The sequence below is a fragment of the Nuphar pumila genome, chromosome 2 (genome assembly GCF_984573655.1).
Source record: "Nuphar pumila chromosome 2, dmNupPumi1.hap1.1, whole genome shotgun sequence".
Taxonomy (NCBI): Eukaryota; Viridiplantae; Streptophyta; class Magnoliopsida; order Nymphaeales; family Nymphaeaceae; genus Nuphar; species Nuphar pumila.
In genome coordinates this window covers 94,971,897-94,987,884 of record NC_143250.1, presented here as the reverse complement: position 1 = coordinate 94,987,884, position 15,988 = coordinate 94,971,897, and the positions used below count along the sequence as shown (strand labels likewise).

Below are 15,988 nucleotides of genomic sequence, written 5' to 3'. Positions count from 1 at the left end.
AGGGTAAGCTTACCTGCGATGGAAAGATAGGAAGCCTTCCAGAAAGAAATTTTGGTCTAGACTTTTTGAAGAGTGGCATTCTAAGCAGCCGAAGGGATGCACGTTAGTTGCAAAGGGAGACCCAGATAGGAAATTTGAGGATCCGAAGTAGCGCAACCAAAAATCTGCTACCCAATGGCGAGCAAGGAAGGGGGGGCATTGAACATGGACAAACAACATTTACTATCGTTAAGAGATAAACTCGACAGAAAGAAGAAAAACTGAAGGATGATCTTTAATCTCAATATTTGCTACACGGAGGCGTGACCAAAGAGGATCATATCATCAACGTAGGTGAGAATATGATAGATAAATTCCTGGATGTCGAGGGGATCAATAAAGCCAAAATCTGCAGCCCTCTTGAACAAAACCACGAGGCCCTCAGCAACGCGTTAAATAACAAAGAAGAAAGAGGGCAACCTTATTGAATACCGCGACCAAGCTTGAATTGTGAGCCTCTAACTCCATTGATATTAATCATAGAATGAGCATTTGAAATCAGTTCATGCACCCATCGAGAGAAACGATGACCGATACCGAAGTTGTCAAGCATATGGAATAAGAAAGGCCAATGAACCAAGTCAAAGGCTTTATGAAAGTCGAGCTTAAGAGAGAAAAAAGGTTGGCCGCTGATATTCAAAGAGTGCATGACTTCTGAGGTCAGGATGAAGGAGTGATGAATCTGCCTAAGAGGGATAAAAGCAAATTAGGAATCTGAGAAAATTCGAGAAGTGACGAATCTGAGCCTGTTAGCCAAAACCTTGCGGTAGAGCCCCCCTCAAAACCAAAATAGGACAAAATCTCGAGATATGAGAGGACACCACGTCCTTAGAGATGAGAGAGACAATGGCTAAGTGTGTGTGAACCAGCATCCGACAATTACGATGGAACTCCACGAAGACTTTGATAATGTCATTCTTAGTGCATGATCAAAAGATACGGAAAAAGTCCACGAGAAAGTCGGCGAAGCTAGGAGCTTTTCAACCTGAGAGGTCCTTAATAGCCGAAAAGATCTCATCTTCAGCGAACGGAGATTGCATGGATCTGGATTGGGCTAGGTCAATAGTCTAAATGAGGAGAGGTCCAATAGAGCCATTGACGGAGGGCTGAGCAGCATAAAGGGCCTTGAAGTAGAGAGAAACCGTGTAGATGACATTGTCGACAGAATAAGTTACTCCCTCAATGGAGATAGAAGGGATAACGTGCCTCATATGCCAGTGCGAAGTGAAGGAGTGAAAAAATATGGTGTTGTCGTCACCAGCAGCAAGCCAATGCACTCTTGACCGCTGCTTCTATCGAATTTCATCCTTGATCCGTCAGGATTGCAAAAGCAGAAAAAGCTCAACAGATCTGGCTTTTAAGCGTTGAATAGAGAAATCAGAAAGGGAGTTCGGGAACAACAAAGAGTGATGAACAACAAACAACTCTTGTTCCTAGGCGTCCAGGTGATGGAATTTGCTGATGCTATTAGACCGAAGTCAAGTTTTATGTCGTGGGACAAGCGAAAGAGCTTCACAAGGCAACGAGCGGTAGCTCTAACCGCATTGAAAGGCTTGTTCCACGAACAGAATACCACAGATTCAAAATCTGGCTCCTTTGGTCACCACTGTTCAAAGATGAAAGACCTAGTAGAGGAAAACCCTTCCCCCCAACGAGTAATGACCTGACTATAGTTAGAGACAAAAGGAGAAAGAAGAGAGCAGTTGATGTCGGAAAGGATCACCAGAAGATCTGGAGAGACGAGCACACGGTCTAGCAGTCTGCAACACAGACAGGATCATCTATTAGACCATGAGAAAGCCTCACCGGCGAGAGGAACATGGTAGATCTGGTGCAGTTGGACAAAATCCTGGAAACCACACATAGATGTCGATGGAGAAATAGGAAGGTTGGAATCATGGATGAACAACAAGCAGTTAAAGTCTCCCATAAGAAGGTGCAACTCTCCAAAAGAACCAAGAACCCTCCTTAAATAAGTCCAAAAAGTGGAGCGAAGGTGGGGAGGGTTGGGACCGTAGACAAAAGTGACCACAACATGGGAGACCCCCACTTTCATGGGGAGATCAGATGATAAGAAGAACATGCCTTCGTCAACTTGGGAGATACCCAGAGAAGACTTACCGAGGATAAGAAGACCACCAACGTAGTGGACCGCAGGCTTAAAAAAGAAATCGACCCCTCTCCAACAACAACAACAACAACTACGCCTTCATCCCAAAACAATTGGGGTCGGCGATATGAACCAACAAAAAAAATCATTATGGGTCTTCCACATGAATCCTTCTCCATCATTCATTTCTATCCAATGTCATGTCCTCGATGAGGTTCAAAGCATTCATATCCTTTCTTATCACCTCCATCCATGTCTTCCTAGGCCTACCCCGACCTCTTTTAACTAATATATTTTCCCATTTCTCCATCCTTCTAACTAAAGCATCATTAGGCCTTCGTCGAATATGTCCAAACCACCGTAAACGATTCTCTCTCATCTTATTTTCAATGGGTGCAACGCCTACCTTCTTACGTATCTCCTCGTTCCGAATCTTATCTTTAATTGTATTTCCACACATCCATCTCAGCATACGCATCTCAGCTACACTCATTTTTTGAATATGATGTCTCTTGGCAGCCCAACATTCCATACTATATAGTAAAGCGGGCCTAATAGTCGTCCTATAAAACTTTCCCTTCAACCGCAATGGCATTCTACGATCGCACAACACTCTAGTTGCACTCTTCCATTTCATCCACCCAACCTTTATCCTATGATTTACATCTCCATCAATTTCTCCATACTTTTGAATGATAGATCCCAAATATTTGAAAGAATCATCCACCGGTATTTCGTGCTCACCAAGCTTCACTACACTCCCATCACTACTTCGTTGCTTACTAAATCGACATTCCATGTATTCTGTCTTACTCTTACTCAACTTAAAACCTCTTGCTTCTAATGTTTGTCTCCATAATTCTAACTTAGCATTAACCCCAGCTCTAGACTCATCAATCAAAACAATATCATCAGCAAACAACATACACCACGGCACATTTTCTTGAATTGATCTCGTAAGCTCATCCATCACTATAGCAAATAGGAAAGGGCTTAAGGCAGATCCTTGATGTAACCCAACCGTTATAGGAAAATTGGTAGTCACCCCTCTACAAGTGCGGACATTGGTTACTACTCCTTCATACATATCTTTAATTATACTAATGTACTTGAGAGAAACACCTTTCTTCATCATTGTCCACCAGAGAACGTCCCTAGCTACTCTATCGTAAGCCTTCTCCAAATCAATAAAAACCATATGCAAATCTTTGTTCCTCTCTCTATTTCTCTCAATAAGTTGTCTAAGAAGATGTATAGCTTCCATAGTTGATCTTCCAGGCATAAAACCAAATTGATTCTCCGATATCATGATAATCTTCCTCAACTTAGACTCAATCACCCTCTCCCAAAGTTTCATAGTCTGACTCATGAGTTTTATATCACGATAGTTTGTGCAATCTTGTATATCACCCTTATTCTTATATAGAGGTACCAAAGTACTCTTCCTCCACTCATTAGGCATCTTATTTGTCCGCCAAATCTTGTTAAAAAGATTTGTCAATCATTCTAAACCTTTCTCTCCCAAGCATTTTCAAGCCTCGATAGGTATACCATCTGGGCTAACTGCCCTTCTTGATTTCATTTTCTCCAAAGCCTCTGCAATTTCTTTCTTTTGAATCTTGCGCATGAAGTCACGATTCATCTCATGAAAAGGAATTGAAAAGTCTCCAAGATTCTGAGCATGACTTTCATTAAATAGCTTATCAAAATAATCTTTTCATCTCTCCTTAATCTCCTCATCTTTGACTAAAACCCTTTGCGTTTCATCTTTGATACATCTAACCATACCCAGATCCCTCGATTGTCATTTTGGTTTCACATAAGACAATGAAATCTAATTTTTCTTGGCGAATCCAGTTTGCCAAGAACAGACGCTTGTCGAGACAGTTCAGTCTCCTGATATTCCAGCACAACACCTTCATAGCTAGAAGTCAGCAAAACTCTGAGGGGTGCGAGCTCTTACATAACGCCTAGACAAAAAAACAGTTAGGGAGACTGAGCATTGCAGAAAGCGACTGCGCCCACGGCGGGCAGAACAATAGCGCATCGGGGAGGAAACAACTCTAGCACCTGATGAAGGGGACGAGGAGGCGATCGGACGACCAAGAACAATCTTCGCTTGGAGAGCCACATAGGAAGGCAGAAGGTCAGAGATCGCAACAACAAAAGCTAGCATGAGGTCAGAAATATGAATAAGCTGCAGATGAGAAAGAGAGACTTCGAACAGTCGAGCAACGTCATCCACGTCGATTCCCAGAGGAGAAGAGGGATAATTGATGAGTCCTACAGGTGGATGAGCACATGCAGAAAAAGAAATGCCAGAGAAAATAATGTCGAGCTCATAAGGTGAATCTTGACCGATCGACATACATAAAGGAGGATAGCGAAAAATGAAAACTACAAAGGAAGGGCGAAAAAGAACCTGGATGGTGCCATGTTAATAGAGTTAATAGAGGCCTGACAAAAAATGGTATTGAAAATCATTACATACTGAAACTTACTAAGGTTATACACAACTCGATAAGCAACAGAAAAACCTTGGAAAACGGTAGTTTCGAGGAAAGCATGGGCTAGATGGCCCTGCGGCTCTAAGAGGGGAGAATAATGAAACTTTAGCTAAGGAGAGCAAGCACGAGCAGGAGAGCCATCGTCAAAGGGCAGGAACCCAAACGCCAGCTGCGGAGGCTCTAAACGGTTGAGCGATAACCAAGAAACCTCCAGAGCGAAAAGGGGGGGGGGGGGTTGGGGGGAGAGAGAGATTGGTGAGCTGGTGTTGACGTGATCATTGATCCGAAGTGAAATCGGTCACTGCTAGCTCGATTTAAGCCATTCTACTCCTGCTGAGAAAGAGAAGGATGAGAGGACGACAGCAAAAGAGCCAAAGGAAAAGAAGATGGCGAGTGAGAAATCGGTGTTCATAGTGGGGGTGGATGAGAGCAAGGAGAGTTTCCATGCTCTGGAGTGGACTCTGGATCACTTCTTCGCCCCTTTCCCTGCGGAGGCTCTCTCCTACAAGCTCATCATCCTCCACGCCAGGCCCCTTGCTACCTCTTACATCGGCTTCGCTGGTCCAGGTACTATTACCAAGTATTAACACCCCCCCCCCCCCCAATCTTCTCCCCTTTTTTTGGAGAATGTTTTCATCACTTTCTTTTGATGAATAGTTTGATCGGTGTGCCTTGGATCTTCTTGTAGTTGGTGGTTTCTTATGTACTTGTCCTCTCTCTCTCTCTCCGTTTTCCAACTTCTCTGTTTGTTTTGGAGTTTCAGATGAGTTATGTGGGTTTTGTTGGTTTTTGTAACGCAGTTAATATTTCGTTTTTAATGGATGTAAGTGGGATTTTTTCCCCGTTTTTTGTAACCGCCATTAGATCGTTCATGTTCTGGATTTTATTGTTCCTTCTCTTTTGGTTTTGGTTGAAAAAATAAACTGTGCTCTCTCTCTCTCTCATAAAATCCTTTTGGCGCTCAATTAATGTGTGTGTGTGTGTGTGTGTGTGTGTGGTGAGGCGTTTATGATTCAGAGAGAAACATTGATCAAGAGTTTGTTTTGAGCTAATGGATGTGGGAGAAGCTATAGCAGCCACGAGCATGCCATCCTTTAAGTTTAAGAGGTCCTATTTGTTTGTTGGCGTTAGGCGCTCTTCCTGATATTTTGGGTTTTAGTCTTTTTGATCATTTGATGGGGTTTTTCTTATTTTTTAAGTACATGAATAGTGCTGACCATTTGGTGGGTTGCAAGTGATTCACAGAGAAAAATCGAGGGTCGTATGTTCATCAATTAATTTTAGGCATGGGCATTTTTGCGGTCTTTTTTTTTCTTTCCGAGCTGGCATTTTATGTGCTCGTGTCTCTCTTTTTGGGGTTTTTGATGGGTTCACTTTTCTTTTTCTTCTCTAATTTGTAGGTTCTGCTAATGTTTTACCCATTATAGAACACGATCTGAATGCTATAGCTTCCAGAGTTCTAGACCGAGCCAAGGCGATCTGCCATTCTAAATCTGTAAGATTTTTCTTCCATTCTCTTCATTGTTTCTCATTATATACAAATAGTCTGATGAGTGTTGGTTGTTCATCGTAGTTGTTTAGTTCTCAGAGTTTTGCTATAATTTGCATCCCATCCGATTCCTCTACCGGTGAATCTGCAACTTCAAAGATTGCCATATGGCATATATCTCAAGATTATGCAGGGAGCTAAAGAAGCAGTGTTTTGTTTTTTCCTGTGTACATGGCAATACCACTGGTTGGGAAACTGATCTACCACTTAAAAGAAACCTCACAAAGTTTTCAATATGGAGATGCCAGGAAAGTTATCATGGGGTTTTCTGAGAAAAGGAAAAAAAAGGCTACTTACATCTTACTATAAGACTACAAGTCTCACAATTGCAAGAGAGATTCTTTTTACAATATTATGAAGCTTTCCTCATGCTCCGAAGGTCTATCATGACAGAGCAAACATGCCAAATAATATTTCCCCTCTTTTATGGCATTCCTCATTAAACCAATAAAAAAAACCAAAGTTCTATATGTCCACCATTCCATAACTCTTGCTGCTTTCAGTTTTGGTTTCTCCGGTTTATCTCGGTAGTTTAAAGCTAGCTACAGTATGGTCGTACCTGTGACTTGCACAAAAAGCTAGTCCTGTCGTGCTCATGCTCTCCTAGTTCTAAATAATTTTTCTTTTCTGACAAGTCCCGGTTCTAAATGATTTTGGCAAGTTTGAATGAGTTTAAGCTTGGAGAGCCAAACAAGAACAGCAGGTATTTGGCAGGCTTGTTAAATAGTGATTAACATATTTTAGATATATTTTATATCACATAATATTGTGAAAAATAAATTGTCAAAGTTTTCTGCTTACAAGCAATAGGTTTAAATTGAAATCCTATTGCTTCTGGCTCTGAAGCAATGTACTTTTTCTGCAAATGAGTCAGCTGAGCTTGGCTTAACATGTTTACAGTTCAAATCCTATTACTTCTCACATTGAAACATTGTATTTCTTTTGTAAATGGGTCAGGTCGAGCATGTCATGAGCTCAAGCTCAGCTCAACTCACCACGAAAATGAGCTGAACTTGAACACCCCAAGTTTGGTTCCTTCTGCTCATTTGTCAGCCTACTTATGGCTCATTACCCTCGTTCCTACAAGTTCAGTAGAAATCATGTTCAGAGCTAATTGTCCTTATTGCTGAAGCTTATGTGTGCCTTTGAAGCTCCAAGATGGGACAGGAAAAAGTCCCTCATAATCCCTCCAAGAAGCTTTATGTTTGCTGGCAAGATTTTCCTTTGTGGATTTATTCTGCAGCTACTGGATTTGTGTTAGTGGGTGTAACCTTTTGATTGTTCTGGAATCAAATCTCAAAAAAAGGCCCCTCTCATAATTCATTCTTTGTGCAGGACCATATTCTTATTGCATATATTCATACATTTAAGTGCTTGTGCATGCGTGTGCAGGTATTTGATTTTACTGTTGAAGTGGTGGAAGGAGATGCAAGGAATGTTCTTTGTGAGATGGTTGAAAAGCACCACGGGAACATGTTAATTGTGGGCAGTCATGGATATGGAGCAATTAAAAGGTAAATATAAGAAAATGCAAGCTTTGCGGACAAGAAACTGACTACCCGTTCATCATAGTAAAGACTGGTAAATAAGGTAGGGATGAGTATCAGGCAACTGATCCTGCCGCAGGCCCTCAACATGGGTCTGAGGCCAGAGATGGTTGAGCAATTCAGGTGCATGGAAACAAACCAAAGCTACAAACAGAAACTAAGGCTCTGTTTGGGAGCCTTGAATTGGAGTTGTGTTGTGGTTTCCCCCAGTGTTCTCATGCTCTCTGCTGTTTGAGAGCAGTGGTTTTGCCAAAACACCGCATTATGAATGGAGTTGGCAGCCCCAACACCACATTTCAACACCATTCCCAGGAGTCTGTTTTTGGCAAATCCATCCTCACCACCAGATTTTAGCAAAACCATATTTCGGCAACACATGGAAATGATATTTTCATCTCAATTCAAGACACCCAAACAGAGCCTAAGTAACACATAAACCTGATTGATTCTAATGTAATATCGAAAAAATCACAATCCTTGATAATGAATGGAGAAATAGGGCAATCCCCAATTCTTGGTTGGGGCGACAACTGATAATAATGATGAAGTAAATGGATCGTCTGAACACCAACTAACACAAGGAATCCTCTTTCTACAAGAAAAAATTTTCTAGAAATGCTTAATATAGGAGTCAGGATGCCCACCACAAGTCCAATTAGATTGTTTCTGTTCAACACATTAAGTCAATTAGAAGGTCCTAACCCATCTCGGGTCTGAAATCTGCAATTGATATTTCTGAACAACTTCTCTCTCATATCACCAATTATCTCTCTGTTTTGTAACTTTGCCTCTTGCTCTGGATCAATAAGGATCATATAAGGGGTTTTAAGGGTTTTTTTCCCTCATTAGAATGCAGTGGTTTACTTGGTTTTAGTTAGCATCTCATCTCCATATGTAGTTCTGGTAGCTGCTGAGCTTACAATGATGAGATTTTATTCCAGGGCGGTCTTGGGAAGTGTAAGTGATTACTGTGCTCATCATGCTCATTGCACCGTAATGATTGTGAAGATGCCCATGGTTAAGCACTAGACTTGGCGTACATGGTCTCTGCTCAAATAAGTGGTGTTCACTACCACTTCTGTGTTGTGAACTAGTCATTGATGTGTTGGGTTTGGACGCATTATTTGTAAACAAATTAAAGTACATGTCCATTCTTAGCTAACGATCCACATCTCAAGTTTCCATCAGTAATGCCCTTTGACGTGCTGTGATATATTTTTTCTCTTAGCACTTAACAACAGCAAGAATCTGATGCCCACAAGTGCTAAACCCACAGGTGGTGTCGCTTGCCATGAGGTTGAAGCTGGGTGTATTCCCCGGTGGGTAGGGGGGCTTAAGGGTTTTAGTTTTACCAACCAAAGGCCCAGCTAATGCGTGGTTGGTTATGGATTGCGATGCAATTCGAATCCGTTGGGATTCATATTGGATGCGGCCAGATACCATATTCGATTGCAGATTTGAATTTGAATTTGAATTCAGATGGTGAAAAGCTCATACCATATCAGCTTTTTTTACTGATATTTGTCAGATTCAATAGAAAAATTCAAAGCCATACCTGTGCCCTGTTATAATCGGATATTATTTTTGCTTACCAAATGCAAATGGAATCTAATTTGGTTGGATATCAGATAAAATCAGATTCAATTGCCATGGCCTCCTTGCTTGTTAAAACCTTCAGATTGTTGCCTATCGATAAACCTTCAACTTGTCAGAAAATTTCCGTACTTCCAACTTATATCGTGCTAATAGGAGAACTGTAAAGATATAGTCTATGGTTATGGTAACAATTAACCATAATCCCAACATTTTTTTATATAATTAATAACTGATTAATGCATTTGAGACTTAACCCTAAACGACGATGTTCATTAGCAGGCTTCCAGTCAAATTGCTTGTACAGAAACGCTCAGGAGAATTAGGCACTTAGCGGTTTTTTATGATGGGGCCCCATAACCACCCTGCCTTACATGGTCCACTTTTGAAAGCTATCAACACTTGCCTAATTAGGAACTTAGCTGTTGGAAGCCCCTTTTGATAAACTTATAAGAGCTAAAACATATATAGATGTTGCATAATGTTAATATATATATATATATATATATATATATATATATATATATATATATATATATATATATATATATATATAATACCCGATAGAAGTATTTTGGTTATTTTACATAGTTGTTTTTAGAAGCAACTATTTTAATAGATAGTTTATTTGTATCTTTTTTTTCCTTTTCTTTTTATCTAAATATTTTTGTACATGCATTGGGGGTCCCACATAGAGTCGTTGGGACCCCTAACGGTCATAAAGTCATAAATATGACCGTTGAGGGCTCCCAACGAGCCCATGTGGGAGCTCCCAATGGCCCTCCTTTTCCTTTTTCATTTTGTGTATAAATAGGAGCTTCCCCTCCTTGTATTCATTAATCTTGTGAGCTCTCATTCAATAAAGCTCTTTACTTTTTTTATGTGTAGCCTTTTAAAGACTTTTTATATTGTCCCTTAGTGGACTTCTTTATTATCTCTCATGTGACTTTGTACTTATTCATTACTGGATATTGTGAATGCATTAGCATTCTCGTATTATATTTTTGCATACTTCATTACATTATTTAAGCCATACGGTTCTTGGAGTTGAAGTCATGACAATGATCTCTCTCTTCTCTTTTTGTCCGTACAATGGAATTCAAGATTGAACTCTCATTCGAACTTAACGGCAAGAATTACATGATGTGGGCATCTGCAATGGAGAATAATCTCAGAAAAAAAACTTTGGGGTTATGTAATGCGTTTTATTCTCGAACCTCAACTAAATCTCACTAAGATAGAAGGAGGTCAAGAGAATGCTCTTAAGAGAGATGCTCGCCTCAAAGCTATTGAAGAACATAAAAAAAGGTGAAAGATCGAAAGAGCAATCATGCAAAGATTCTTGCATGGTTCATAAACAATGTAGAACTTAAGGTATGTGCTAATATTGACAAATTTCCTAAAGCCAGTGAAATTTGGTTCTTTATGAAGGATATATATACCAAAAAAGATCTTGCAAGAGCATATTTTTTGCAAGAAAAAGTGAGAACCACCAAACAAGGTGATTTAAGCATTTAAGATTAATATAATGCTTTAAATCCTCTATAAAATGAATTAACACTTTTAGAGCCTAAGTGGGTTGACATTGAGAATGTGAAACTTAGGCAAAAACAAATGGAACAATAAAGGTTTTTTCAATTTCTATTTGGGCTTCATCCCAAGTTTGAGCAAGTTAGATCTTTCCTTTTACATAGATCTACTCTTCCTCCTTTAGAGACTCGGTTTGGCATGAATAAGAGTGTTGACGAGGTCTTAGTTGTATCTAAACCTAGCAACAATGTTAAAATATATAAACCTCTACATTTTGGGAGGCAAGGTAACTATACCAACAATAATAACTATGGTGGAGGTAGAAAGATGATTGTGTGTCATCATTGTTATGAGCTGAATCACATTAAACCCGCTTGCCCAAAATTGAATGGAACTTTCAAGCCTAAGGTTGCTTTCATTGAAAAATCAACTACTAAAAAAAAAGATGAAGGCAAGAGTGGAGATCTTAAGGATAAATTTTTAGAGCTTTTTAACAAATTCTCAAAGTTATTTCCTCTACATTGGGTGTTGTCATTGCCTCTACATCACCGCTCGATACGTATTCTTGGATATTAGATTCGGGTGCATCTTTTCATACGAGTCCCTATGAAAATACTATAACCAATGTATGCACCAATTCAAAACTATCTTGTGTCTCTACGATCCATGAAACTTTAAAAAAAATATATAGAAACATTAAATCCAAAAAAATTTCAAATTTTTTTTGTCCCAAAAGTTAGAGTTATTCCCAAACTAAATTTAAATCTTTTTTCGGTTTATCAAATTATTGATTATGGATGTGAAATATCTTTTTCATCTAATGGGTGCTTTGTGTAAGATCTCCAGTCCAAAAAGCGGATTGGGTAAGGTCATAGGAAGTGAGACCTTTACTTTATGAATTATTTGACTCTTCAAACTCATTTTGTACATATGTCCGAGACAAGAACATTGAAAGTTGACAGAAAAGACTTGGACATCCAAGCTACTAAAAAATATATATTTTTCTTTTTGAAAACAATTTTTGTAAAGAAAAAAAAATATGAATTATAAATATTGCATTATTGAGAAAATGAAATCTATTCCATTTCCAAATAGAACCTTTGTTCCAACAAGACCTTTTGAATTGGTGCACTAAGATGTATGTGGTCCATCTTCGATTATGTGTAAGGAAGGTTATTCATATTATGTAGCATTCATTGATGACTTTATTAGGTATGTATGGATCTATTTTCTTAATTTTAAATCGAAAGTTCTCTTTCTTTAAAGAGTTTTGCATAAAAGTTAAAAATAAATTTCAAAGCTATATATCTATTCTTAGATCTGATTCGGGTGAAGAATATCTATCTAATAATTTTTAAAATTACTTAAAGATAAATAAAATTTATCATCAAAGATCGTGTCCTATAACACCTTAACAAAACAAGCTAGCGAAAAGAAAATATAAACATATTGTAGAAATCGCTAGGCCATTACTTATTTATAAAAATATTTCCAAAAAATTTTGGGTCGAAGCCGTTTTAACCTCAACTTATTTAATAAATTGTATGACATCATCTACTTTGAAAAATATCTCTTCTTATGAAAAACTTCTCAACATGACACCCGCCTTTAATCGTTTACGTGTTTCTTATTGCAAATGCTTAGTTCTTTTACACAAAAAAGATAAGTTGTCTCCAAAAGCACTTGAGTGTGCTTTTCTTAGATACGGTAAACATAAAAAAAGATATAGATGCTTTGATTTCAAAAGTAACAAACTTTATGTTTTCAAATATGCGACATTCTTGGAATATGAAAATGGTTTTAAAAGTCTTGATAAAAAAAATGAAATTGACTATATGTTTTTGTATGATCTTTCTTCAACAAAAAATATGCATTTTAGTGATAATTTATTGAATCAATTTAAAATAATAGATGACATACATCATGAAAACTCTAATATTGAAACATCACCAAGTATTGATGACATCATTGATAAAAACCTTCAAGTTTATACTCGGCATTAGCAAAATAAACCTATTAGTGTCTTAAAAAAATTTCTCAAAATAATGAGTCTCTAGAAAAAACCACTCTTAGACGATCTATTAGAGAATCCATTCCACCAAATAGGTTTATGTCCTATGAAACACTAACACTTAATTATAGGGCTTGTTTAATAACTTTACTCTCTTATTATGAGCTCGCACATTATAATCAAGCAAAAAATATACCACATTTGATTGAAGTCATGAATATAGAACTAAATGCTCTTAAGAAAGCTAATACTTGGGACATAGTTAAACTTACTCCCAACAAGAAACTTATTGGATGCCGGTGGGTTTTTAAAGTTAAAACTAAAAGTGATGAAACTTTAGAACGATCTAAAGCAAGATTAGTAGCTAAATGATACTCACAAGAATATGATATTGACTATGAGGAAACCTTTGCACCTGTGGCTAGAATGACTAGTGTTAGGATTCTAATCGTTGTAATGTCAACTAAAAAATGACATCTATATCAATTGGATGTTAAAAATGCCTTCTTTAATGAAAAATAAATGAAAAAGTCTATATGGATCCTTAGCCAGGATTTAACATTGAACATGAACAAACTCTTAAACTTTTAAAAGCATTGTATAGTCTTAAGCAAACCCCAAGGCTTGGTATGATAGATTTAGTGATGTCATGACTAATCTAGGTTTTCGTTCATGCTATACTGACATTGTTCTCTTTGTAAAAAATGCAGGAACTAGTATTGTTATTCTTTTCCTATATGTAGATGATATAATTATAACAGAGAATGATCAAATTGATATTTGTAATGTTAAAAGATAATTTTGATATGGCTGACTTAAGATTCTTAAGATTTTTTTAGAAATTGAAGTTGCATACTCTCTCCGAGGATATATACTTTCTCAAATGAAACTTGTTGCAGATATATGTATTAAATCTAGAATTTCAGATGATAAAAAGGTGAAAACTCCTAAAGTGATCAATGCTAAATTAAGACTGGAGGATGAGACTCTTCTAGAAGATTTCACACTACAGACAACTCATTAGCTCTCTCACCTATATATTCATGATCAAACCAGATATTGCTCATGTCATTCACTCTGCTAGCCAATTTCAGCATGCTCCTACAACTGTTCACATAAGCGTGGTGCTAAGAATCATCAAATACATAAAACATATCATTACTAAAGGGCTATTTTTATCCTCATCTTCATTATTAAATTTACTTGCTTATATTAATGTTGATTGAGGAGGCAACCCTAATGATAGAATCTCAACTACTGGTTTTTGTGTATTTTTAAGAGATTCTCTTATTGCCTGAAGATACAAGAAGCAACAAAAAGTTTCACTATTCTCTACTGAAACTGAATACCGAGCTATGACAATTACTAATATAGAACTTGTTTGGTTACGAAGCCTTATCAAAGATATGGGTGTAGTCATCTCCCGTCCTTCGAAGCTATGTTGTGATAACAAAAGTGCAATTTACATTGCCAACAATCGCACATTCCATGAGCGTACCAAACATATAGAAATTAACTGTTTCTATGTACGTGATGAATATTTGAGAGGAACAGTTACCTTGGTCATGAGTAATAATTGACGAACTTCTTTACCAAAGCTCTTCTTGCTCTTCATTTTATTTTTATTCTTAAAAAACTTTCGGTCATTTCTTAAAATTTAAAGGGGGGTCTTAATATATATACATATACTCGATAGAGATATTTTTGTTATTTTATATAGTTGTTTCTAGAAACAATTATTTTAATAGATAATTTATTTTTATTTTTTTATTTAAATATTTTTGTACATGCCTAAGAACCACATAGAGTCGTTGGGGACTCCTAACGACACCACGTAGAAGCCCCAAATGGCTCCCCCCCTTTTTTTTCATTTTGTGTATAAATAAGAGCTCCCCCCTTTCTTTAAACTTATAAGGTCTCATTCAATAATGCTTTTTACTTTTTTTATAGGTAGCCTTTTAAAAGCTTTTTGAATTATCCCTTAAGTAGACATCTTTAATATCTCTCTTGTACTTTTGTGCTTGTCCATTGTTTAACATTGTGAATGCATTAGCATTCTTGTATTACATTTTCACATTACATAATACATTCTACCCCGTTACCATAAGCATCCTTTACATACCCCCTAACACGGCACCACCATTATTTTAACCTTAAATAAAACTACGAACATCAATAAATAGCACCACTACAGGATCGACCAACATCAGTAAGAACACCAGTAACACTCATCGCCCTCTTCACTCCTTGACCCCAACTGTGCCGTACATAAGCATACACAAGTTATACAGATAGGCCAATTTTCAACTAAATTCAAAGTCTAACCAGACCTGAATCAGCCCCTGCATCAAAAAAAAAGGGACCGATTCAATTCGATTCAGATAGCATTGATCCACGCCAAGAACTACCAGAAAATAAGCAGGCACCTCTTTTCCTTATTTTTCCAGCCATGTTCTAATCAGCTTGCCTGTCCCAAAGAAAACAAAAACAGAAAATGGTAGAAAACTGCTAGGAAAGAAAAAGTAGCACCTTTTTTCATTTACTTCAAACAAGAGAAATTTTCTAAAAGATCTTTCTATAAAAAAGATTCTCTACCTGAATGGAAGAATTTTTCATATCAAAAGTTCTCTTTTTTGCATTTTTCATTCCATTGGATGCTACTCTGCTGCCATCTTTATCTTCCAACAGTGCACCTTCTCACTCTCTCACTCTCACAGAGAGAGAATTTCCAACCCTAATAAGCAAAATAATTTCATTTGGAAAAGCCCTCGTAAACAAAATTTTCTTTTCTTATGAGATTTATTCTAGCTTCCAAACGTGGCCTGTCTTTATTTTTTTCCAGCCTAGATGGGCAACAGAAAATGGAAAGAAGAAATGGCGAGTTGTGAATCTCGCGCGAATGAGAAAGAGAAGGAAAGAGTGGGAGAGATATGATATAACCTAAAAAACAATCATTTGTGCAAATGGAGGAAAAGGGTCCAAAAGGGGAAGGGGGGGGAGGCACACAAAAACATGGCAGATTATGGTCAATAACATGGAAATGATAATTATAAATCTGATAATATCAAGATTAATAATATATGATCTTAACAATTTCCAACA

General features: G+C 37.6%; 1 protein-coding gene across 1 annotated transcript; it reads left to right on the top strand.

The window, feature by feature from the left end:
• Positions 1-4,794: 4,794 nt before the first annotated feature.
• On the top strand, positions 4,795-9,051 carry LOC149846213 (universal stress protein PHOS34-like). The gene is made up of 4 exons (XM_089997880.1): positions 4,795-5,223; positions 6,057-6,151; positions 7,598-7,719; positions 8,694-9,051. Exons 1-4 carry the CDS (start codon positions 5,043-5,045, stop codon positions 8,779-8,781), a joined length of 486 nt encoding a protein of 161 aa, XP_089854006.1. The 5' UTR covers positions 4,795-5,042; the 3' UTR covers positions 8,782-9,051.
• The last annotated feature ends 6,937 nt before the right edge of the window (positions 9,052-15,988 follow it).

Bases quoted from the DNA above. Each gene is read 5' to 3' on its own strand.
- LOC149846213 (XM_089997880.1), top strand. From the start codon at position 5,043: ATGGCGAGTGAGAAATCGGTGTTCATAGTGGGGGTGGATGAGAGCAAG. The intron at 6,152-7,597 runs GTAAGATTTTTC...ATGCGTGTGCAG, and splicing joins CGATCTGCCATTCTAAATCT to GTATTTGATTTTACTGTTGA. The intron at 7,720-8,693 runs GTAAATATAAGA...ATTTTATTCCAG, and splicing joins GGATATGGAGCAATTAAAAG to GGCGGTCTTGGGAAGTGTAA.